Source organism: Pelophylax lessonae (genome assembly GCF_965119305.1).
Source record: "Pelophylax lessonae genome assembly, chromosome: 9".
NCBI classification, from domain to species: Eukaryota; Metazoa; Chordata; class Amphibia; order Anura; family Ranidae; genus Pelophylax; species Pelophylax lessonae.
Genome location: NC_138776.1, coordinates 146,507,512 through 146,534,024, shown reverse-complemented (window position 1 = coordinate 146,534,024; position 26,513 = coordinate 146,507,512). Strand labels below are relative to the sequence as shown.

General features: G+C 45.2%; 1 protein-coding gene across 1 annotated transcript in view; it reads right to left on the bottom strand.

Annotated features, from left to right (window-relative positions):
* The window catches only part of EIF4EBP2 (eukaryotic translation initiation factor 4E binding protein 2), a 74,467-nt gene extending 66,890 nt beyond the window's left edge, over positions 1–7,577 (bottom strand). The window contains exon 1 of the mRNA XM_082266855.1: positions 7,323–7,577. Coding sequence (XP_082122981.1) covers positions 7,323–7,455 — 133 coding nt within the window. The 5' untranslated portion in view covers positions 7,456–7,577. The remainder of the gene's footprint in view (positions 1–7,322) is intronic.
* Between the last annotated feature and the right edge of the window lie 18,936 nt (positions 7,578–26,513).

Here is a 26,513-nt window from a genome sequence, read left to right as displayed (position 1 = left end):
TATCACCTGTGATGTATTTCAGTTTTCTTGCAAACCTGGCCTGTTAGGCCCCTTTCACACAGGCGGGCGGTTCAGATGCGCCTGTCCGTTTTCTTGGAGGATCTGAACGGTCCCCCCATGCATCCCTATGGGGCATCGGATGTCAGCGGAGACATGTGTATATATTTTACTAGCAATAGCGGCAATCAGCGATTTTTAGCGAAACTGACATTGCGGCGGACAGGACAGATCAGATACATGACATTTGACACTTTTGGTGGGGAAGAGGAACGGGACCAGTGACATTACTAGAGTAATCAGTGCTAAACCTATGCACTGTTACTGTAATGACACTGGCAGGGAAGAGGTTAACCCCAGGGGCGATCAAAGGGTTAAATGTGTCCCTAGGGGGTGCTAACTGGACTTATGGAATGAACACAGGGACCTGAGTTTCTAAATAGGAACAGTAGCCCTGTGTTCATTGCTGACAGAACAGCGGTTTGGCATGTTTACACCAGCAGACCGCAGTTATGTCTCCACAGGGAGTGATCGCGGGTGCCAGGAGGCAATTGCGGCCCCTGGACTCTCAGATCAGCGTCCCCTGCAGCAAATGGGCGCACGCCCCAACTCATGGTCTCACTGATGTACAGTTACGTTGTTTCGCTGGACAGAGTTGACCTGCCACTGTATTATGTACTGCTGGCTGGCGGCCGGCAAGTGGTTAAAAGAGGAAAAAATTGCCAGGACCGAAGATCCCAGCAAGGAACTAGATCCTTACATTTGACTAAGTAGAAAAAAAAAAAATGTCTGCCTAGTGTCCCACTCCTGTAGGTGGCAGTATAGCCCAATGGTTAAGACTACCAGAAGCTGTGTTTGTCAATGAACGAAATAAAACAAAAAAAAAAAAAACTCACATATGCTCAGCTTGTACTGGTGCACATCAGGCTGGCAGGGTGCAGTTCTGTGCAAGTCTGCTCGTTGTGGCCAGTGGCGGGGCTAGAGGCTGTTTTTGTTTTTATAAAATAGGTTACTTTTCTATTGTACAAGTTTTGTGCACTTTTATGCTTTCATCCTTAAAATTTGATAAACACCTTGCTCTAATTGATATCACCATGGTATCCTTGAAACAGGCATTGGCAGCCAGAAGGTAGAACAGTGTTATATGCAGGTGACAAGCTCAGTCATAGATTTCCATCTCTAAGAAAGACCGTTGCATGAGTGGTGAAACATCTTCAACATCACTGAACAAGCTACATTGAAAGCAAGCAACTATACTATGACCCAAGTAGCACCCTCCTAGGTATGTGCTAGGAAAACACATTTGGTGGCTCGGTTCTGCTCATCAGGAGAGCCAGATCTGTTAGTTTAGCCTGTTCCATGTTTCCAGGTGTGATTTATTGGGTCTAAGCCAGGGAATATCCCCGCTGTGTCCAATTAGGGAGCTTGTTGGACAGTGGAGGAAGCCTAACCAATAGTGCACTAGAGTTTATGGCTATCCCAGTGGGTGGGCATTGCTGCAATGCATCCTGGGATTGGGTATGAATCTGGAGGGAGCACGTGACGGTGTCTTTTGGCGGGAGCAAAGTCCCAGGAGGAGGGACTGACTAAGGGAAAGATTTTTGTCATTTTTGTTGTTTTTTTTTTTTAACGCGTAATGGCGGCGATCTGCGATTTTTTTTGCGGTACTGCGACATTGGGGCGGACAGATCGGACCCTTGACTGACATTTGACACTTTTGGGGTTACCAGTGACATTTCTACAGTAATCAGTGCTATATATATGCACTGTTACTGTAAAAATACACTGGTAGTGAAGGGGTTAACTTTATTTGAGAGGGAGGGGCTGTGTGTGTCCCTAGGGGCGTGATTCTTACTGTGATTGGCTGTGGCTTCAGCTGTATGCAGAGTGATCAACGGATCTACATAGTAGATCCATATGATCAGCTCTCATACAGAGGGGAGAATGACAGGCAGCTTGTTTACACAAGCTGCCTGACTTTCTCCCTCTCCCCCGCCGATCGCAGAGTGGCCGGCGGACATCGAGACTATTTTTCCTGCACAACTTATAGCAAACATGTCACGAGAGGAATTATACATAGAGTGAAATTGACCTTAACCACCAGGCTTTTTTTTTTTTTTTTTTTTTTACAAGTTAAAAATCAGTATTTTTTGATAGAAAACTACTTAGAACCCCCAAACACACTAATATATATATATATATATATATATATATATATATATATATATATATATATATATATATATATACATATACATATACATACACACACACATATACATATACACACACACACACATATATACAAAGACTCTGGAGAAAATGGCAGTTTTTTTTTTTAAATTACGAAAAATCACATTTCACTGCATTTAAAAAAAAAAAAAAAAAAACTAAACAGTAAAGTTAGCCCTTTTTTTTTTGTATATTGTGAAAGATGTCACGCCGAGTAAATAGATACCCAACATGTTACAGTTTAAATTTGTGCACACCCGTGGAATGGTGACAAACTACGGTCAATAAACATCTCCATAGGCGATGCTTTAAAATTTTAACGGTTACCAGGTTAGAGTGTAACTTTTTTTAAATTATTGCTCACGCTCTGGCAATCATGGCGATACCTCACGTGTGGTTTGAACAGCGATTTCATTTGCGGCTCGACTTCCATATAAGTTTTTTCGCGCGCGAGCTCGCGGCGACGGCTATAATTTTATTTTTTTCCTATTTTAATAATTTTTAATAAAGTAAGTTTCTGCTTTGAGAAAAGCGAATATCCTGCTAAGGGGATTGAACATTTTCCCCTACTCGTTATCTTCTTAGGCACTGCTCCCCTCTATGCCCATGAGTTGCTGGTGGAAGTGTCCAGCAATAAGGGGCGTGTATGTGAACAGGACACCCAAGGTGGACCCCAGGAAGTAAACAGAAGGAGGATCACTATGTGACCGTGGCTTCTGCTAAGTGGCCACTTTTTTATACCAGCAGTTGGGGGGGTTGCCAATATCCTGGAGTTGGGTTTGAAGTTACTGGGAGTTCATTTAATACATTTTTTGCAAAAGGTGGACAATGCCTTAAAAAAGAATATCCCCCAACCTCAAGTTTCTGAAGCTACCCAGAGCTTATAAAGTAAATTCCTAAAAATGAAGATTACATTTGTGTGAATACCCTGTGTTTTTCTGATAATTGGCGTATATAAAAGCCTGCAAGTAACTTTACATAATACATTCTACAAACGTACTTTATGTTAGTGTGATCAACAGTATGGCTGGAGCCTGAAACATTCCTAGAGTGAGGAGCTGATGCCAATAGTTCTGAAAGGGAGGGGGGCAGTGAAACCATGAAGCCAAGAATGTTATGACTCTGTACTATAATTGCCATGTATTCTAAGAAACAAGACCAAATTCTTAACATATGAACAGAGCTCTCAAGCAGATTTCCTTATGTTTTTCTATGCAGCAACACAAGCAACTGCTGTTTATGAAGGACTTCTGCAGTCATGCCACCTCCCATTAGCCTCCCCTCCCCATTGTGCAATAGTCATGAGGTAGTCCTGGCTTCCCTAAGCTTGTTTACAGTTTCAAGTTTTCCTGGAGGCATGGCTAAAAATGTCTGCTAATAAGCCATGCGTCTGCACATATGGAGAAATGTGCACTTTGTTCAGAGGGAGAATACCTTTCAAGGAGTAATGTTATGATAGAAAAACAAAAACACATGACTGCAAATTAAAAGCCAAATATTGTGAACACTCATTTCTGTTCCTCAGCACACCAACAAGCTTAGGCCTCACACAGGACCGTACAGCATGCAGAACCTGCACACCGACAGTCCCGGGACCCGATGTGCCACATTCTAACTCATGAAGCATTAGAAATGGCATTGTATGTATAAAAAGCACCCATATTTGCAACAATGTATGATCTGAATGCAGATAGTGTGCATTCAAAACAAAGCTCAATGCTTATGCAGGTGCTTTACATGACCACCAGAACAGGACTGCATACAGCTGCCTCTAATACAACTCAATGGGTGGCAGTACAGCAGTGGGCCACAGGACAGCCATGTGCAAGAAGCCTTATAATTACAAAAGTCATGAGCCAAGAGCCCACTCTTGCACAAAAACTGAATTCTGGTAACCATGTGGTTAATATTGGACTGATAAAATTCCTTAAATGAAGATCTTACTTGCAGACCAAGCTGAAACTGGAAGTTATATGGCAGTGATGGTGAACCTTGGCACCCCAGAGGTTTTGGAACTACATTTCCCATGATGTTCATCTACACTGCAGAGTGCATGAGCATCATGGGAAATGTAGTTCCACCATCACTGTTATAGGAGTTGGGACAAGTATCTGCCTATAGTGCTTGCAGTAGTCATCTTGTTTTCGCGCTTGAAACCTTTTTACCAAAAGAAACAAATCTTGCTGTAACTGCTTTAAAAGTGTTAAGCGGAGTTGCATCTGAAAACTTTTTTTTTTTTTAACTTGCATTTAAAAAAAAACTACACTGTCCAAAGGGCACAATGATGCTGTGGAATTTAACAGAATAATCAGCATTGTCCCCCAAAAAGATCTACTGGCTGGATCAGCAGGTAATAAACCTATTGTGATAATGCAGGTGGAAGATTGCATGTGTCATTTTTTCCCCTTCACAAATTCCACTACTAGTCCTCCCAAAATTCAGACATTTATTGGCTCAGGAGCCATAGCGGATGCATAGTTGGCCACAGAAATCAATGGCTGTACGCTACTAAATGTAGACAAACAAGCATACAGACATACATCTCCCTGGTTAAACAATTTGCATATAGGGTCATATGTCCTCACACATGTGCATGTTTACGCAAATACCTGCATATACCCAGGCATCCATGTGTGGCTATATATAGCACCTCTGGCCACAGGCAGTTTCCATTGTATGCCCTCAGTTGCCCATGTGCATGAGGATTTTGGCTTCATGTGCAAGTGTTGCAAAAACTGCTGTGTTCCAAATGATACCGCGTAAAGTTCAGATCCGAACGCAGCATCATTGTATATTGTATGCCCATGCACAAAAGTGCATTGTGCTCAGTAATTGTGTGTTGGGTTCAACTGTGAAGAAATCCAAATAGTAAAGCCCTGCATCTATGGTCTTATTTCTTTGTCAGTTCTGTTTAAACACAAATTTACAAATGAAAATTGAGCTAGAGGTTTGGAAAAAGATTTTCAGATGTGAATGTTTCACGGACATTTAAAAATCTAAACGCATGTAAACTGAAGTCCTTGATGAACCATTAGGCCTCATGCGAATGGGTTGTCTGGCATGATAGAAAATGAAATTCAGGTGTATTTCCACACCCATGAGCCACAACTGTCCAAAAAAAAAAAAAAAATTGTGATGCAGCTGTAAAAAAAACGTATATGCCGGCATATATAAAAGCCTGCATTCGGACATACAAATCTGAACATAGATGACTTCCAAATAATGTATACCTGTGTACATGTAATTGATTTATGGGTAGCTGTGGCTTCCAGATAGGGAAAACAAACACCATAATTTCATGTTCTAAACCAGCCTCCAATAAGGGTTCTGTAGAACACAAGGGTTCCTCCAGGAGTGGATAGTGGTTTCCCTGAGCAATGTTTGCCTCTCTTTCTAGCTATATGTAAAGGGGCATTCTTCTCAATGACCTCAAATGTACGATGCAATCTAATAACCATGACACTAATGTACCGTGAGCTGTAGATCTAGTAATAGGGGTTTATTCAGGGGTTCCCCAACACTAGAAAAAAAAAAGTTGAGAAAAGCTGATCTATGATGCCAGGCACCCATGGGCACGAGGCCCAATGATTTCCATAGGTGGCAGTATGTGCCAGCTGTCGCTTGTGGGTGGAGAAATACACCCGGATTCTACAATCTATAGCCCCAGGTCCCTGTGTGCACAAGACCATGTGTGTTTTTTTGTAGGCAGGATCCTGTGTAGATATCAGAATTATACCCGTGTATTTTCTCCTTAGGGCCCATTCACACTACAACTCACATAAAAACATCCCGCAGTCAACTGCTGCGTTTTTATGCACATTGTTGCAAAGGCATGTTTCTTCTGATCAAACTGTTGTGGGTGAGAGGTGCGTTTGTGTGTTTACACATTTGTGTGATATGCAAATGTTACACAAAAACATCACACCTGAACGCGAGAAACACGCCACTCTGGTCTTTGCAGTTACTAGTGGGTTTTCCAAGTGGAAACACGTACCTGCATGTAGTGCTAATGGGCCCCATTATCAGAAATTGTAGGAATTCTGCAGAGCTTGATATCTTGTGATCGGAGCTGGGCCCTGTGCATGGAGCCGCCCCATCGTGTCCGAGCACGTGCATTGTGTTTTGTATTGCCAGCTGTGTCCCCGATTTACCCCCACCCTGCACTGAACACTGCAAGCCGGACATGGAAAGTCAGGATAACAAGTGACAGCTAGGTGAGGCCCAGCACCCCCCTCCGATTGTGTAATCACTATGAGTGTGCATGCAGGGAGGCCATGCAGGCTCTGTACGGACATGACTAGCATGTGATCTCTGCATTCACCACCAGCAGCTCTAGGTGGGACCGCCCTGGGCCTCAGAACCATTTGCATGCTCTGCTCTCTGCACCCAGCCAGAACCCTGCACCCCCTCCTTGCCTGCACCCACCCAGAACCCTGCACCCCCTCCTTGTCTGCACCCACCCAGAACCCTGCACCCCCTCCTTGTCTGCACCCAGCCAGAACCCTGCACCCCCTCCTTGTCTGCACCCAGCCAGAACCCTGCCTGCACCCACTCCTTGCCTGCACCCACCCAGAACCCTGCCTGCACCCACTCCTTGCCTGCACCCACCCAGAACCCTGCCTGCACCCACCCAGAACCCTTGCACCCCCTCCTTGCCTGCACCCACCCAGAACCCTGCACCCCTTCCTTGCCTGCACCCACCCAGAACCCTGCACCCCTTCCTTGCCTGCACCCAACCAGAACCCTGCACCCCTTCCTTGCCTGCACCCACCCAGAACCCTGCACCCCCCTACTTGTTTGCACCCAGCCAGAACCTTGCACCCCCCTCCTTGTCTGCCCCCAGCCAGAACCCTGCACCCCCTCCCTTGTCTGCACCCCTCGTCTGCCCCCAGCCAGAACACTGCACCCCCTCCTTGTCTGCACCCCTCGTCTGCCCCCAGCCAGAACACTGCACCCCCTAGGCCTACTTGCGCCCCATAGAGCCCACCAATACCCCCCGTGTATTGCAGCACCGAGCCCACCTCCCCCGAACGTGCACGCACAGGCCGCCATGCCCCTCCTCAGCCCTCACGTAGGCCTCAGCGGGCACTTACCTCCAGGGGTGGTGGAGAAGAGGGTCCCCCCGGGGGTGGTGCAATAGTCATGAGGTAGCTGAGATGAGTCGCTGATATGGATGGTCCTGGTGGGGATGGCCCGGCTCTGGCTGTGCTGGTGTCCGGTTGACATGTTCCCGGCCTGGTGGATGTGTGTGTGTGGTGGGGGGAGACAGAAAGAAAGCAAGACAGGGCCGGAGAGCGGGGCTGGGAGGAGCCGGCTGAGGTAGAGAGTGCACGTTAGGGGAGGGCTGTACGGAGCTCCCTTCCTTCTCTTTCCCCCTCCGCCCTTCACAAGCTCGCCACTCAGCCAGGAAATTACGTCACGGGACCCGCGTGCTCTCTTAACCCCTCACAGGCCAGACTGGGTTAGGCTGATGCAATAACAGGCCCTGCACTGGGGAGGGGCCCGCTAGGCTGACATGCCGAGATAAGGGGGTGAGAGGGGCCTCTGCTCGTCTGTCAGCAATGGAGGGAGAGGCACGCTGCTCGGAAACTGCGAACAGCACATGGTCCGTCCTAACCCTCCACATATCACTGTGACCACCAATAAAATACACAAACATACCGATCCCTCCTCTCCACATTGATATCAATACACGTCAATCAAAAAACATCAACTAATGGCCAGCATACACGCTTCGATTCTGTTATCCAATCAATAGGAGATTCAATCAAATGATTGGCTAATAGTGACCATTCACACTTTGATTTCATTATCCGATCAATATGAAATTCAATGAAAAAGGTCAACTAATGGAGGCCAGAAATGCTTTAATTGTATCATCTGATCAATATGCAATTCAATCAAAATGATCAACTCAGCCCTGGTGCACACTGATGCGATTGGGGAAATGCACAAGATTCGCTGCGTTTCCCAGCAATGTACTGCATAACAATCGCACGACGTCCATGCAGTCTGTTGCAGGTGTCAGGCCCAGTTCACACTCATGCGAATCTGATGCAATCCGAAAGGCAGAGATTCACCTCATCTGAAAATACATTGTTTACTATGAAGGCTGTTCACATCAATGCAGTGCGATTTTCATCCGGTTAAAAAAAAAGGTTCTGTGCAAGTTTGGTGTTGGCGCGGTGCAAGCTTAATCTCCCGCAATGCCCAGTCCCCACAGAAATGGCATTAAATTTGCACCTGTCAAAACACAAATCGCACTGTGAAATCCCATCAATACGCACCGCATCAGTGTGAACAGTGTCTCAGCCTGGGTTCATACATAGGCGATACGGGAATCAGCGAGATACTAGTGCGGGTTCCCGCATCGCATCTCCCTCGCAGGCAGTTCACACTGCCCTCTGTCAACCTCTGCGGGTATCAATACAAAGTTAATGACACCCCCAGATCGGTTCACAGATCGCAGTGCGAACTGTGAATTCGGATAGGAATCAGATGGCATGGGTGTGAACACCCATGCCATCTGATTCCAGTGTGAGGATAAAAAATGTTCCTACACTTTTTTGTGGGAATCCAAAGTGAGTTCAGCCATACAACTGTATGGCTGAATTTGGATTTGCACAGACATCACATGTGATCTGCACAGCAATGCGGTGCGAAGAATCACATGCAATGTCTGAAATCACATATGTGTGAACTCAGGCTCAATGTTAGAATAACGACATGTTGAAACAGATTGCAAAACGCAGTGCGATTGCCAGAATTGCATTGCATGGGTGTAAAGTTGTGTACACCTATGCAATGTGATTCAGGTGCAGAAAAAACGGGTCCTGCACCATTTTGGTGTGGATCTGATGCGATTTGATCCATACAAATTGTATAGCTCAAATCGCACCACACAGACATCGCATGTAATGTGCACTAGAACCACATCACATGCGGGAACACACCAGTGTGAACCCAGGCTAATGGTGGCCAGATAAGCTTCAGTTTTATGATCTGATCAACGTGCAATTCAATTAAAGCAATTGACTAATGGTGGGCAGACACACTTCCATTTTATTATCCGATTAATAAAAAGATTAAGCCTGGGTTCACACTACTGCGATGAGGGAACCAGCGCGATTCTAGTGCGGGTTCCTGCATCACATATCCCCACGCAGGCAGTGCCCTCTGCGAACCGCTGCAGGTGCCAATACAAAGTTAATAAAAACCCCAAGAACAGCCTGCAGATCGCTGTGCGAACTGTGAATTCAGACAGGAATTGGATGGCATGGGTGTGAACATCCATGCGATCCGATTCCAGTGCTGGAAAAAAAGGGTTCCTGCACCTTTTTTGCGCAAATCCAATGCAAATTCGCGTTGCACACAACATCACATGCGATCTACACAGCAATGCGGTGCGAATCACACGCAATGTCTGTGTTAGCAATAGTGTGAACCCAGGCTGAATCAAAACAAAAACTAATGGTGGAAATACACAATTTTATTATTCGATCAATGTGATCAAAATGATAAAATCTGCAAACAGTCAAAGAGCCATAATTTCCCTTCCGTTTAGCTGAGACTCATTTTATATCAGATTCAATCAAACTGAGTCAATTGGCCATGGAGGAATATTATTAAAGCGGAGTTCCACTCATTTTTGTGTTTATTTAAAGTCAGCAGCTACAAAAACCGTGGCTGCTGACTTTTAAAAAACACACACTCACCTGTCCCATGATCCAGCGATGCGGCCAGCGGGAGCCCCGATCCTCTCCCTCTCCTCTCGGGGGCGTCGGCATCTCTAGTGTGGGCACCCGGCTGTGACAGCTTGCGGCTTCACAGCCAGGTGCGCACTGCGCATACACGAGTTGCGCTGCTCGTTGTGAATGGCCGGGCAATCTTCTGGGACCTATGACATGTCCCAGAAGATTGCAGGGAGGGAGGGGGGAGAGGAGAACTTCCGCTTGAGCTGCCTAGGTGGCCCGAGCGGAAGTGGGAGTGGGTACCTGTCAAATCTAGGTACCCGCTCCCCCCCCCCCCCAAAAAAAATATGACATGCCAAATGTGGCATGTCAGGAGTATTTAAAGTGGAAGTTCCACTTTTGGGTGGAACTCCGCTTTAAATATTTTTAATCAATTATCAGCATTTTGATACCTTGTTCAGAAATACAATATGTCAATTGATCAGATTATGAGATTACATAATGAAAACAGATACGATCATTAAGTGATGATTGAAATCCACTTCAAAGTGTGTAGCATATCATTAGGATGGGTTGCTGACTATAAATCAATATTTCCTTTCGGTAGAGAACAGTTGGAAAAATAAATCCATCATGTATCGAAGTGTGTGTGGCCTTTGTTAGACTCAATCTCAATTCGATTCGATCAAAGTGAGTTGATCAATGAGATTACAGAGATAAAAGCGAGAACTAACGATTTAAATCTACTTCCCTGTGTGTGACATATCGATCAAATGGCTTGTCAATTATACATCCATTATTCCTATCAGAAAAGATAAATCAGAAAAGAAATTGGTCATTTAGGCATGTGGCCACCATTATGGCTGGAATACACGATAAGAAAATCGGCCGAAAATTTCCGTTCAGCGAGCGATCGGCCGATATTCTACTCGTTAATGCCCAGCCATCAATGAGCGATATCGATATTGTGAACGAAAAATACAGTTTGAAAAACCTGAAAAATTCTGTCGTCTCGTTTGCGAATGAACGATATTCTATACGTTGGTGTTGAGGTCGTTCAGTTTAAATCTGTATAACCTCATCACACATGAGGGCCGAGGAACACTGTTTCGATGGTCGGCGGGCAACGGTCGGGCGATATTCGGACCGTGTATGTTGGCAACGTTTTCGACCGACAAATACTTTTTCAAAAGTCGGTGGTTGAATGATCGGGCGATATTCTAATCGTGTATTCACACCATTAGACTCTATGAAGATCGGATTCAATTAAACTCGAGTCAGTCGGCAAGGGCAGAATAATAGCGATCTTCTGCATCAATCAGCAGCACCGGGATACTTTGTTCATGAATACAATCATATTTTGATCAATCAGATTATGAGATGACATGGGAAAGACAAAAATGCAATCGATAATTTAGGATCATAAACTAGAATTATATCTTAACTATTGATCAAAAACGACTTACCTGTGTGAGGCATATCGAGTAAATGAGTTGACATCTCTAGATCGATTATTCCTATCAGAAGAGATTGATTAGAAGTGTGTGGCCAAACAGAACTAAACCTATTGATTTTATGGTTTCCCAAAACAGTTAAACTCAAGGCATGCTGGGACCTCACCTGGATTGTCAAACCAACCAATGGCTGGTGTCATAACTGATCCTGATCATAAGTGCAGCACCATGGCAACTACAGATCAAACAGAGGCTAAGATGGCCGCTTCCTTGGCTGGAAAGGAGAGGAGAGTTTAGTTTCATCTACCATTCATTTTTTTTTTCACTGTCCTGTCCTCTGTGGGACAAAGTACATGTAACATACATGTCAACTTTTTGAGATAAGAATGAGGGACACCTTCTAGCAAAAGTATGTAGGCATAAGACACGCCACCTGCCAGGCCCCCCTAAAGGGACAACAACCCCAAAAAAAGATTAGTTAAAAGGGCTTTTTTTTTTACCACTACATTTCCTTTATATTGGCTTTTGAAATTCACAAATGCAGCAATTTAAAATTTGAATGAAAGGTTTAGCATTGGCAAATGCTAAAGTAATGCATTTTATATACAACAGTACAGATCAGACCAAAACGAGAGACAAATGAGGAGGAAAGAAGGACAGAGGAAATCAGGGACAGTTGGGAGCTATGCATGTAGGACGCCATGTTGCTAGGTCCTTCCTGACCCTAGCGATGATTTAGATTGGCCCCTCTCCTCTTCCCCTGCTGCCATCTGACAACATAGCTAGGAAGGAGACGGCCGCTTCATAATTCCAGCACCTTCCTGAGTCAAACAACGGCAAGAGCAATGCAGAGGGAGAGGACCAGATGAAGCTGTTCACATGGGCATCAAACACACTGCATATAAATATGTCTAGTGTGTCGTTTTGTACATAGCAGTGTAGAAGGCTATGGGTCCATTTACAGTTACTCCTGGCAGCGTAATGTTATACTGCGTTCAGCTGCATTTTACATAGTTTTTGCTCACATTTACTTGTATACAAGGACTGTATTGGCCACTGCTCAGAGCTGACATGTAAATAACAACAATGTGTAGCCAGCGCTGGTTACACACGATTGATAACGACACGATAAGTCATTCGTGTGGCACATGTGCAGAATCCCCCTGCCCTTCCTGCCCTTATTCATTTAGAATCGGCTGAGGTCATTCTGGACATGTAGCTCTGCCATGTGAGTGAATTATTCAGGCCTGGCTTGTAGTTAGTAATCTTCAATGGTGGCACTGGCTACCTGTAAGCCTGCTAGTGGGTGCTGTCCTTTCTGGGAGAGTTGGGGTTAACGTTTTTCCCCCTCTTCTGATCTTTTAGGAGTAGGGAGGTGTCATATTTTGCCTGTTGGACTGTAAAATGTTGTCTTTTGTACCCTTATTAACCACTTGCCTACTGGACACTTTCACCCCCTTCCTTCTCAGGCCGGTTTTCAGCTTTCAGCATTGTCGCTATTTGAATGACAATTGCGTGGTCATGCAACATTGTAATCATATGACATTTTTATCATTTTTTTTCACAAAAATAGAGCTTTCTTTTGGTGGTATTTATCCTCCACTGGGTTTTTTACTTTTTGGTAAACAAACATAAAAAACCAAATATGTTAAAAAAAAAAGTTTTTCTTAGTTTCTGTTATAAAATTTTGCAAACAGGTAATCTTTCTCCTTCAATGATGTGTGCTGATGAGGCTGCATTGATGGGCACTGAAATCAAGCAGTGATGGGCACTGATAGACAGCACTGATGAGCACTGATGGGCACTTAAGTCCCATGCACACAGGCCGAATGTTGGGAAACATCGGCGACTGTGTATGCCAGCCGGTCCGACAGAAGCCAGCTTGAAAACCAGCAGCCCACTGACTTCCGAAATTTGAAATAGGTAACTTTTCTACATAAATTTTGACCAAAATGTATACTGCTACATTTCTTTAGTAAAAATAACCCTAATCAGTGTATATTATTTGGTCTTTGTGAAAGTTATAGAGTCTACAAGCTATGGTACCAATCATTAAAAATGTATCACACCTAATGTAGTGACAACCTATCTCATTTCTTGAGGCTAATATGTAAATACAGTTCAAATACTCCCCAAATGACCCCTTTTTGGAAAGTAGACAGTCTAAGGTATTTAGTAAGAGGCTTGACAAGTTTTTTGAAGTTGTAACTTTTTCCCACAATTCTTTGGAAAAGGAAGAAATTACATTTATTTATTTTTTTCACAAAAATGTCATATTAAGTTATTTCTCACACACAGCATAGGCATACTTGCAACTACACCCCAAAACATATTCTGCTACTAATCCAGAGTATGGCGATACCACATGTGTGAGACTTTTTTACAGCCTGGCCACTGAGAGATCGCAAAATTCAAAGAGTACTTCAGGCATAATTGACTTTAGGACCAGACCTTATTCTGACACTTGTTGTTTACAAGTAAAAAAACCCCATTAGACTTACCGGTAATGGTATTTCCATGAATCTTCCAGGACAGCTACTTGAGAGATGATTGGCTCCGCCTTCTACAGGAAACACAAATCAGACACAATTCAAAAAGCCATCCGCTTACTCTGAACCTCAATTATTTTGAAGATCAAATAAACCTCCAACAATGTGCACTCAGTAACTCAGTAACCACCACCACCCAGCTATATGTCAGAAATTGTGCCCAAAAAGGATAGGGTGGAAATCTGGACACTGTCCTGGAAGATTCATGAAAATACCAGTAAGTCTAACGGGGGTTTTTCCCCTTCATCTTCCAGGACAGCTACTTAGAGAGGATAAGCAAGATTCTACACCTTAGGGAGGGATGACAGCCTGCATCACTATCCTTCCAAAAGATAGGTCCTGGCTGGAGAGCATTTGTACTCTATAATGCCTGATGAACGCATGAGAAAAAGGACCAAAACAGAGCCCTGGAAGTTTCTTCCCAGGATGCTTCTGCTCCTTCTGCCCAAGATGTGGCCAAAGATCTGGTAGAATGCACCCTCATCCTGTTAGGAGGGGCCTGACCTGAAGAACTGTAAGCTTCACAAATGTTTTCCTTGATCTATCGAGCAATGGAGCTCCTGGAGGCCCTACTCCCCTTCCTGGACCCACTAAACGAAACTAGAAGCTGAGAAGATTTTCTAAATTCGCTGGTCATTTCTAAATAACGAATAAGACATCTTTTAACATCAAGACAATCTTTCTTCCTCCGGATTTCAGGTGGAGGTACAAAAGCTAGGAAGGATTACCTCTTGTGATCTGTGAAACCTAGAGGAAACCTTAGGCAAATACAGAGGGTCTGGTTTAATAACCCCCCTTTCATCCAAAATTCTCAAAGATGGGTCCTTACAGGAAAGGGACTCTAAATCTGAAATCCTTTTGCCTCTAGTAATGGCTAAAAGAAAAATGATCTTCATAGATACTGACTTATACTGTTAAGGAAATCTCACTCAAGGGTCCCAAGGGAGCTTTGGTAACCGCAATTAGCACTAAAGACAGATCCCAAAGAGGTATTTGTACAACTAATCTAGGAGTATGTCTGCCTGTAGACAAAGGAAAACTTTTAACCAATGGATTCTCAGTCAGTCTAGCATCTAGGAAAAGTGACAGGGGCATAAATCTGTACTTTTAGGGTACTAACAGAAAGACCCTTTTCAACTCTTTCCTGTAAAAAATCCAGGATACAGGGAATAGAAAAGGAATCAATCCCAGCCGTATTCTGCCTGGTCCCAAACATCTTCTAGACTTTGCAGTAAATTCTTCTTGTGACCAATTTACGGCTGTCTAGAATAGTACTAATAACCTTTTCTGAACACCCCTTTAACTATAGGATGAGCCGCTCAGCCTCCAGGCCGTCAGCTGGTAAATCTGAGGGTTTTGATGGAGCAAGCTGGCCCTTGATGGAGAAGCCCCTTTGGGATCTGGCAGGGGCCAGGGGGGAGCTATGGAGAGGCATTTCAGAATTACAAACAGACTCCTGGGCCACCAAGGACTATCAGGATTACCTCCGCCTGTTCCTGAACAATCTTTTGGATCACTAGAGGTAACATGGCAAATGGCGGGAAGGCATAAGAAAGATTGAACCTCCATGGAAAGGTCAGTGCATCTGTTCCCAACGCTGCCTTCTCTCTTTTTTTTTTTTTTCTTTCAATAATTTTTATTCAAGAAAAACAAGTGAACATAACATAAAAAAAACAATAAAAATGTTGAGAAGGCAACATAACTTTGGAGATATAGCAGTAATAATAGTACAAGGCAGGTAATAGGTTGAAGGCTTCCGGGCCATATGACGATAGTCCTTAGAACAATGCAGTACTGAAGACACCGGAGATTCAATTAGCAATGAGGAAACAAAAATAGTGCGATGAAAAAGTACCATTGAGGTTTCAAGGTTGTCAAGCTTGTCAACTAGTTCCCTATCCAAAAGGGAGGCATATGTGTGCAAGTTAAAAATAAGAAAAATAGATCAGGAAATAGCTAAATACACCTTGTACAGTTCAATATCCACCTAGGGTGCTATCTCCCATGTCAAACTTAACGTAATGGCAACTAGTCACCTCTCAATAACATGGAGAAGGGCCATGGGGCCCAGAGAAGAGTTAGGTAGCAGAGGAACAGAGGTAGGAGAGGAAGGGAAGGAGAAGAGAGGAGAGGATAGGACAGAAAAAAGAGGGTACAGCCAGTCCCCAGGATACAATAGTAAGACAATCTAACTTAACCACTTGCCTACAGTGCACTTTCACCCCCTTCCTGCCCAGACCGATTTTCAGCTTTCAGCGCTCTCACACTTTGACTGAGAATTACTCAGTCATGCAACACATAGTTACATAGTTACATAGTTACATAGTTAGTGAGGTTGAAAAAAGACATCAGTCCATCCAGTTCAACCTATGATGCGTGTGTGTGTGTTTGCTTTTAACCGTACATTGTATACCCCTGTATGTTGTGGTCTTTAAGGTGTCCATCTAATAGTTTTTTGAAACTATCAATGCTCCCTGCTGATACGACTGCTTGTGGAAGAGAATTCCACATCCTTACCGTTCTTACAGTGAAGAACCCCTTACGCACTTTAAGGTTAAACCGCCTTTCCTCTAGTTTTAGTGAGTGGCCACGTGTCTTATTGTATCTCCTTTCTCTGAATAGTTTGTTCCTTATGCTCGGGTCACCAGTACAGTATTTGTACATTGATATCATATCCCCCCTCAATCGTCTTTTCTCCAGAGAGAAAAGGTTCAGTGCTTGTAGTCTTTCCTCATAGCTGATGTCCTCCATTCCCCTAATTATTTTTGTTGCCCTTCTATGGACTTTCTCCAATTCCAGCACATCCTTCCTGAGGACCGGTGCCCAGAACTGGACAGCATACTCCAGATGTGGCCGGACCAGAGTCTTGTAGAGCGGGAGAATAATCTCTTTATTTCTGGAGTGAATGCCCTTTTTTATACATCCCAGTATTCTTTTGGCTTTGCTTGCTGCGGCTTGGCATTGCATGCCACTGGCAAGCTTGTTGTCTACCAGTACCCCCAAGTCCTTTTCCATCCTAGACTCACCCAGAGGTTCCCCCCCTAGTGAGTAGCTTGCTTTCTGGTTTCTGGCCCCCAAGTGCATTACTTTACATTTATCAACATTAAACCTCATCTGCCATGTAGTTGCCCACCCCGTTATTTTGTTCAGGTCTGCTTGCAAGGTTTCCACATCCTGCATAGAAGATATTGGCATGCCTAGTTTAGTATCATCTGCAAATACTGAGATTGTACTAGATATCCCCTCCTCTAGATCATTTATGAACAAATTAAACAGGATTGGTCCCAGGACAGAACCCTGGGGGACCCCACTTTCCACACCCGCCCAATCCGAGTACTCCCCATTAATCACCACCGTCTGTACTCTCCCCTGGAGCCAGTTCTCTATCCAGGTACTCACCTTCTGATCTATACCTACCTTCCTTAGTTTGTACAGTAATCGTTTGTGGGGAACAGTGTCAAAGGCCTTTGCAAAGTCCAGATACACCACATCCACAGGCTTACCTTTATCTAGGTGGCTGCTCACTTCATCGTAGAAGGTCAATAGATTGGTTTGGCAAGAACGATTTTTCATAAATCCATGCTGATTACTACTTATAATACCGTTTTCATTACTAAAGTCTTGTATGTGGTCCCTTATCATCCCCTCCAAAATTTTGCAGACTACTGATGTTAGGCTGACCGGCCTATAGTTACCCGGGATATATCTCGGCCCCTTCTTAAATATTGGTACCACGTTGGCTTTTTTCCAATCAGCTGGCACCATACCCGTCTGTAAACTATCCTTAAAGACCAAGAATAATGGTCTGGCAATCACCTGGCTGAGCTCATTAAGAACCCTCGGGTGCAAGCCATCCGGTCCCGGGGATTTATTAATGTTAAGTTTCTCTAGTTTAGCTCTAAGTCTATCCTCTGTTAGCCATGGCGGCACTTCCTGAGGTGTATTATTTAGTTCGGCCTTACAAGCAAGGTTCGTGTAGCCCCCCGATTCTTTTGTGAAGACTGAAGAGAAGAAATTATTTAACACTTCCGCCTTTTCCCTGTCCTCTGTGGCCATATTTCCTTTATCATCTTTTATGGGGCCAATGTGTTCTGGCCTTGCTTTCTTACTGTTTATATACTTAAAGAACTTCTTGGGGTTCTTTTTACTCTCCTCCGCTATATGTCTCTCGTGTTCTATTTTAGCCGCCCTGATTTCATCTTTACATTTCTTATTACACTCTTTGTAATGCTTAAATGCTGCCAATGACCCCTCAGTCTTGTATTTTTTGAAGGCCTTTTCTTTAGCACTAATATACATTTTTATGTTGGAGTTTAGCCATCCAGGGTTTATTTTTGCTCTTTTAAATTTATTTCCCTTTGGAATGCACTGGCCAATCCCCCTGTTTAGTATGCTCTTGAAGCGCTCCCATTTTTCCTCCGTGTTCTTTGTTCCCAGGGTTCTATCCCAATTGATATTTTCTAGCAGCAAGCGCAGTTTAGGGAAATTGGCTCTTTTGAAATTCAGTGTTCTTATATTACCCCTCTGCTTCCTATTACTGTAATTAATACTGAAACTTATTGACCTATGGTCACTGTTTCCTAAGTTGTCCCGTATTTCTATATCCGTGAGCAGGTCTGTATCGTTGGTAATCAGTAGGTCATGTACCGCATTGTTTCTTGTCGGTGCATTCACCATCTGACCCATAAAATTGTCCTGCAAAACATTTAGGAACTGCCTAGCCTTGGCTGAGTGCGCGGTTCCTTCTGCCCAGTCTATATCTGGATAATTAAAGTCCCCCATTATAATGACATTTCCCATCCTTGCTGCCAATCCTATCTGTAAAAGGAGGTCCGCCTCACCCTCCTCCCTCTGGTTGGGGGGCCTATAGCATACGCCCAATATTACCTTCCCCGCCGTGCCATCCCTTTGAAGCTCTACCCATAGGGATTCTGCCTCATCCATAGCTCCATTATTAATATCATCCCTCATATTTACCTGTATGCTGTTCTTAATATACAGACATACCCCTCCCCCTTTTTTACCTTCTCTATCTCTGCGATAAAGGGAATACCCCTGAATGGTCGCCATCCAATCATGAGAGCTGTCAAACCAAGTCTCAGTTATCCCCACAAAATCTAAGTCCTCCTCAAACATCAGCAGCTCCAGCTCTCCCATCTTGTTGGCCAGGCTTCTGGCATTGGTATACAAACCTCTTAATTTTGATCGGTTACATTTATCCTCATTTGATGTTTTTAGGCTGCTCTCTTGATTTTTCCCCATACCCACCCTCAGGGGCGTACCTAGACCATTTGGCACCCGGGCGGATCTGATATCTGGCACCCCCGCCCCCCCAACTTTAAAATGTAAGAACACAATTTGCGCGGTCGTGCGGTGCTGTACCCAAATTAAATTGATGTCCTTTTTTTCCCCACAAATAGAGCTTTCTTTTGGTGGTATTTGATCACCTGTGCGATTTTTTATTTTTGAAAAAAAGAGCGACAATTTTGAAAAAAAAAAAAAAAAACAATATTTTTCACATTCTGCTATATAACATTCCCCAAAAAAAATTTATAAATCAAAATTTTTTAACATTTTAGGCCAATTTGTTTTCTGCTACATATTTGTGGTAAAAAAAAAAAACACAATAAGTGTATTTTGATTGGTTTGAGCAAAAGTTATTGCATTTACTAACTACGGAAAAGATTTGTCATTTTTTTTTACTAGTAATGGCGGCGATCTGCGATTTTTAGCGGGACTGCGACATTGCGGCGGACAGATCGGACCCCTAACTGACATTTTTGACACTTTTGGGGGTACCAGTGACATTACTACAGTAATCAGTGCTAAAAATATGCACTGTTACTGTAATGATGACACTGGCAGGGAAGGGGTGAACTTTATTGTTGATCAAGGGGGTAAATGTGACCCTAGGGGAGTGATTCTAACTGTATGGGGGTTGAACTTGTGAAATGATCACAGAGACCTGTGATCCTATATAGAAGGATCACAGGTGCTCTGTGATCATTCCAGGGAGAAGAACGGTTGGCTGTGTTTACAACATCCGACTCTCAGTGGGGAACGATCGATGGTGTCAGGCGGCAATTGGAGCCGTCTGAAACCCCCATCGGCTTCCCCAATGACGATCGGGAGAGCGGGACCGCGCCACCTATCGGCATTCAGGCGAGCGATATATACTTACGTATACGTACGTAAATATACTGTAGGCAGTTGGCAAGTGGTTAAGTATACAGCATGTATACAGGAGCAACGAAGGGCCAACAACTGAAGTGGGTTTGATTAAAATAGCACTGTGACAAGCCATGTTGCAAATATAAAAAAACAGGAGGACTACCTTACCAGAAATAGGGCCATTTAGGAGGTATGTAGTGTGCAGAGTCAAGTGTATATTTTTTGGGGGGTTAGTGAACAGATATATTCAAGCTGTATAAGTAATTTTATTTTATATACTGATATTATATGGTGCCCAGAATCAAGTGAGGCTGGAAGAATCCATTAGGCAGATGATTAGATCTCCCCCCTCCCCCCCCCCTCGATGGTAGTGCCCAGACAGACTGGTATGTGTCCTCTCTCTCTCAGATCCCCTCAGTCAGGACTCGGGACCTGGGCTGGCGAGGAGGGAGAAGTCGGACACCCAGCCCCAGGGCAGTGATTTTTATCAGGGACACAGTCTCACAGACAGGAAGAGGAACTCTTGCGGACAGTTGAGGAGGACCGAGGAGGACATTATAACTACACACACACACTTATCATCATTACAGATTTACAGAGCCAGAGGACAGAGGACACTTACCTGCAGGCTGCAGCGAGGAGGAGGTGGGTGGAGCAACGTCACGTTCTTGGCGCGGAGGAGGAGGAATTTAAACCCTCCTCCGCTGTGAATGCTGGGGCATTCCCTGTGTGTGCCTGACGTCACTGGTTGCTAGAGACGCCAAGCGGCAGTCAGATAGCAACCAGTGGAGGAAGCAGGCAGCGTGCGTTTCATTCTGGGACACTGTTTTGTCCCGGAATGAAACTGCCTTCACATCTCTCTCATGCTATACACAGCAGCGGCCGGCCCGGCACCAGTTTGTCTCTGACACCCCCCGGTTTGCCTGACACAGACAGTGACACCCCCCCAGTGATTGGTACCCGGGGCGGACCGCCCCCCCGCCCCCCCTATTGGTACGCCACTGCCCACCCTGGGTATAGGAGCTCCGAACACCCTACCGCTAATGCCCCCATTTCTGCCCTCTGAAACTTGCTTTCCACTGTCTAATTCTACATCTGTACCCTCCCCCCCATTCCCTAGTTTAAAAGCCCCTCTAACTTTTTGGCCATCCTTGCACCCAGTACGGCTGCACCCACCCCATTTAGGTGCAATCCGTCCCTACCAAAGAGCCGGTGACCGACTGAGAAGTCAGCCCAGTTCTCCAGGAACCCGAAACCCTCCTTACTACACCAGCTCCTCAGCCACCTGTTAACTTCCCTAATCTCCCGCTGCCTCTCTGGTGTGGCTCGAGGTACAGGTAGTATTTCGGAAAATACTACCTTGGAGGTCCTAGTCCTCAACTTAGCGCCTAAGTCCCTGAAATCGTTTAGGACTCTCCTTCTTCCTCTGCCTATGTCATTGGTACCCACGTGTACCATGACAGCTGGGTCTTCCCCAGCCCCACCCAATAATCTGTCCACCCGATCCACGATGTGCCGAACCCGAGCGCCCGGCAAACAACAGACTGTTCGGCACACACGGTCTTTGTCACAGATTACACTATCTGTCCTTCTAATAATTGAGTCCCCTACCACCAGCACCTGTCTTTCCTTTCCCTTTCTCCCGGCCTCACTGGAGGAGTTCTTCCCTTGGCAGCTAGGGGGCGTCACTCTGCTCCAGCAATGCTGGTCCCTGACTGGTTTCCCCAACATCACACAACGGGGCGTATCTATTGGGGTGCTCCAGCCCAGGATCAGCCTCCTTGCCTTGTTCCCTTCTACCCCTCCTAACTGTCACCCTTCTAAACTGCTCTGATGCCTGCACCTCCAATACTCCGCCCACCTCTGTGCAGACCCCTGCCTGCACCTGACTGGTACAATCCTGGCTCTCCTCCGGTATGGACATTCGTCTCAGTGTTGCCAGCTGCTTCCCTAGATTCAGGACCTGAGCTTCCAGGGAAACAACGTGCTTACATTTTGCGCATATGTATTCGCCCTCGATCACATGTCTGAGGAACGCATACATATTACAAGATGTACACCGAATCGCATCTCCACACCCGCCGGGCATTGTACCTACTATCTAATCTAATGGGGATTCAGTAATTTAAGTCTATCCTATGTGGCTATTTCCTGGCTTCCTAACTCTACCTTCTCACCCTCTGGTACTCCGCTTCACTCACTTGACACTCAGTTGCACAACACTCATTTACTTACCAGTCGCAAAGATACCTCAGATGCAAAGATACTCACCAGTCGCAAGATACTCACTAGACGCAAGATACTCACCAATCGCAAGTTACTCCCAGTCGCAAGATACTCACCAGTCGCAGAGATACTCACCAGTCGCAGAGATACTCACCAGTCGCAAAGAGATACTCACCAGTCGCAGATACTCACCAGTCGCAAGGATACTCACCCGTCCAAAGATCTTCACCAGTCGGTCGGTCACAGAACACAGTCAGTCAGTCGCAGAGCACAGTCAGACAGTCGCAGAGCGGTCAGTCGGTCACAGAGCGGTCAGTCGGTTGCAGAGTCAGTCGGTCGCAGAGCGGTCAGTCGGTCGCAGAGCGGTCGCAGAGCGGTCAGTCGCAGAGCGGTCAGTCGGTCGCAGAGCGGTCGCAGAGCGGTCAGTCGGTCGCAGAGCGGTCAGTCGCAGAGTGGTCAGTCGGTCGCAGAGCGGTCAGTCGGTCGCAGAGCGGTCAGTCGCGGTGATAGTAGTGTTGTGCTTTTAGTCACCCCACCAGCTGATCAGTTGTTACCTTACGTCCTGTCGTCGCCGCTGTTATTGGTTCACACGGCTCTCTCTTCCCTGCCTTGTTTGCAGCTGCTGCTGCTGCCTTACACACTGGGGACGGTCCCCTCCTCCTCTTCTCCTCCTCCTCCCGGGAACTCTCTCCTCATGATACGTGCGTGTCTGTCCGCCGCCGCCACCACCACTCTCTGCCCTGGTCCCTGGGATCCACTGCACCCACGCCCGGTATCCTACTACGTCCCTGCTGCTGTCGCTCCCTCCTGGCCGACCGCCGCCGCTGCTCGGTCACAAGATACCGGTCCCTCGCTCCCGCTTTGGTCTCCTGCAGCTCCTCTTCCTCCTCGCACACACACAGCTCCGCACCCGGTTCAGCACAGCGCACGGCTCCTTGTACCCATACAAAAATTGTGTCCTTTTTTCACACAAATAGAGCTTTCTTTTGATGGTATTTGATCAATACTGGGTTTTTTATTTTTTGTGCTATAAATAAAAAAAGAGTGAAAATATCGTGAAAAAACGCATTTTTCTTTGTTTCTGTCATAAAATTTTGCAAATTAGTCATTTTTCTTCACAAATTTTGGCCAAAATTTATACTGCTACTTATCTTTGGTAAAAATAACCCAAGTAAGTGTATATTATTTGGTCTTTGTGAAAGTTATAGAGTCCACAAGCTATGGTGCGAATCATTGAAAATTGATCACACTTGATCACACCTGATGTACTGAAGGCCTATCTCATTTCTTGAGACACTAAAAAGTCAGGAAAGTACAAATACCCCCCAAATGACCCCTTTTTGGAAAGTAGACATTCCAAGGTATTTAATAAGGGGCATGGTGAGTTTTTTGAAGTTGTAATTTTTTCCCACAATGCTTTGCAAAATGAAGATTTTTTTTTTTTTTTTTTTACAAATTGACGTATTAACAGGTTATTTCTCTCACACAGCACATGTATACTTGCAACTACACCCCAAAACACATTCTACTACTCCTCCTGAGTATGGCGATACCACATGTGTGAGACTTTTTCACAGCCTGGCCACATACAGAGGCCTAACATCCAAGTAGCAGCGTCCGGCATTCTAGGAGCACAAATTACACATATAATTTCCTGACAACCTATCGCACTTTTGAAGGCCCTGGAGCACCAGGACAATGGAAACCCCCATAAAATGACCCCATTTTGGAAAGCAAACAGCCCAACGTATAATTTTTGAGGCATAATGAGTCTTTTGAATATGTCATTTTTTTCCACAAGTTTTTGGAAAATGTGGAAAGAAAATGAAAACACATTTTTTTTACACAAAGCTGTCCATTTATGCAATATTTCTAACACATAGCATGTACATAGCAAAAATTGCACCCCAAAATACATTCTGCTATTCCTCCTGAGTATGGCGATACCACATGTGTAACACTTTTTCACAGCCTGGCTACATACATAGGCCTAACATCCAAGTAGCACTTTTCACAAAGTTGTCCATTTATCCACTTTAAGACTGGGCCTATTTTTGACACTTGGTGTTTACAAGCTAAAATCATTTTTTTTGCTAGAAAACTACTTGGAACCCCCAAACATTATATATTTTTTTTTAGCAGAGACCCTAGAGAATAAAATGGAGATCGTTGCAATATTTTTTATCACACCATATTTGCGCAGCAATCTTCCAAATGCGACTTTTTTGAAAAAAATTCACTTTTTTTAACAAAAAAATAAGAAAACAGTAAATTTAGCCCAATTTTTTTCCATAATGTGAAAGATAATGTTACGCCGAGTAATTAGATACCCAACATGTCATGCTTAAAAATTGCGCATGCTCACAGAATGGCGCCAAACATTGGTACTTAAAAATCCCCATAGGCAACATTTTAAAAATTTCTGCAGGTTACTAGCAGTTACAGAGGAGGTCTAGGGCTCAAATTATTGTTCTCGCTCTAACGATCGCGGCGATACCTCACATGTATGGTTTGAGCACCGTTTACATATGTGGGCGGGACTTGCGTATGCGTTTGCTTCTGCGCGCGAGCTAACGGGGACAGGGCACTTTAATTTTTTTTTTCCTATTTATTTTATTTATTATTTTTTTATTTTTACACAGTTTCAAAAAATACCGGGGTTATGGGGGCTATCTGCTGCCATAACCCAGTATTTAGCTTTTAATGGCCGACGCATATAGTCGTTAGGCGGTCAGTAAGTGATTGCATGTATATGGCAAAGAGGTGACGATGACTGATGGGGTGACAGGTGACGATGACTGATGGGGTGACAGGTGACAATGACTGATGGGGTGACAGGTGACGATGACTGATGGGGTGACAGGTGACGATGACTGATGGGGTGACAGGTGACGATGATTGATGAGGTGACAGGTGATGATGATTGATGAGGTGACAGGTGACGATGATTGATGAGATGACAAGTGACGATGATTGATGGGGTGACAGATGACAATCACTGACGGGGTGACATGTGACGATGATTGATGGGGTGACAAGTGACGATCACTGATGGGGTGTCAAGTGACGATGATTGATAGGGTGACAGATGACGATGACTGATGGGGTGACAGGTGACGATGACTGATGGGGTGACAGGTGACGGCGATTGATGGGGTGACAGGTGACGGGCGATGGTCACTGATGGGTGACAGGTGACGGGCGATGGTGCACGGCGGTACTGATGGCAGTCTCTGGTGACCGGTGAACTTTAGGCTATGTTCACATGTGAGCGTAGCGATCGTGGGCAGAATCACTGCGATTCTGCCCACGATCCAGAAATCATTGCAAATCGCGGGGCGCCTGTGCGTTGCCTGTGATTTGCAATAGCACCCCAAACGCTGTGCGATGTTGCTGCGATTTCCGCCTGCCGAATCGCGGTAACATCGCGCAAACAACGCATGACGCCCCAAAGAAACTCTTGTACCTTTTTTGGGCGTCATGCGTTGTTTGCGCGATGTTACCACAATTCGGTAGGTGGAAATGGCGGCAACATCGCACAGCGTTTGTGGTGCTATTGCAAATCACGGGCAACGCACAGGCGTCCCGCGATTTGCAATGATTTCCGGATGATTTGCGCTCACATGTGAACGTTATGGGTGTCAATTTCTGGGCACTGATGAGGTGACTGTTGGGTGACAGGTGACATTGGGGGGGGGCTGAGGACTGTGTGGGGACATTTATTTCTGTGCTTTTACTTTTTACAGGTGTACAGAGCAGTAACTCACTGTTTCTAGCTCTGCTCTCCTCATACTGGAAGCTGTATGAGGAGAGAAGAGCTAGTAACAGTGAGTTACTGCTCTTTGTTTACATTTTGTGATCGGCTGTGAATGGATTCACAGCCGATCACTTAGTAAACAGTCACTGTCAGTGACTGTTTACTACCGCCGGTGACAGCTGTGTTCCTACGGAACACAGTGCCACCGACATGACCGCGCTGCGCGTTCCCGATCGCGCATGCGCGGTCATCTTGTGGGCGCCTTCATTGTGATCAGCTGTGTCATTGGAACACAGCCGATCACGTGGGAAACAGCCACGCCCATTGGCTGTTTCCCCCCTGCCGGTGACGGGGGGTGTCCCGGGGACACCCCGACACCGGCAGTGCAGGGCGGCGCGCACGCGATCGCGCGCCTGCCCTGCTTAAAGTGCCGCCG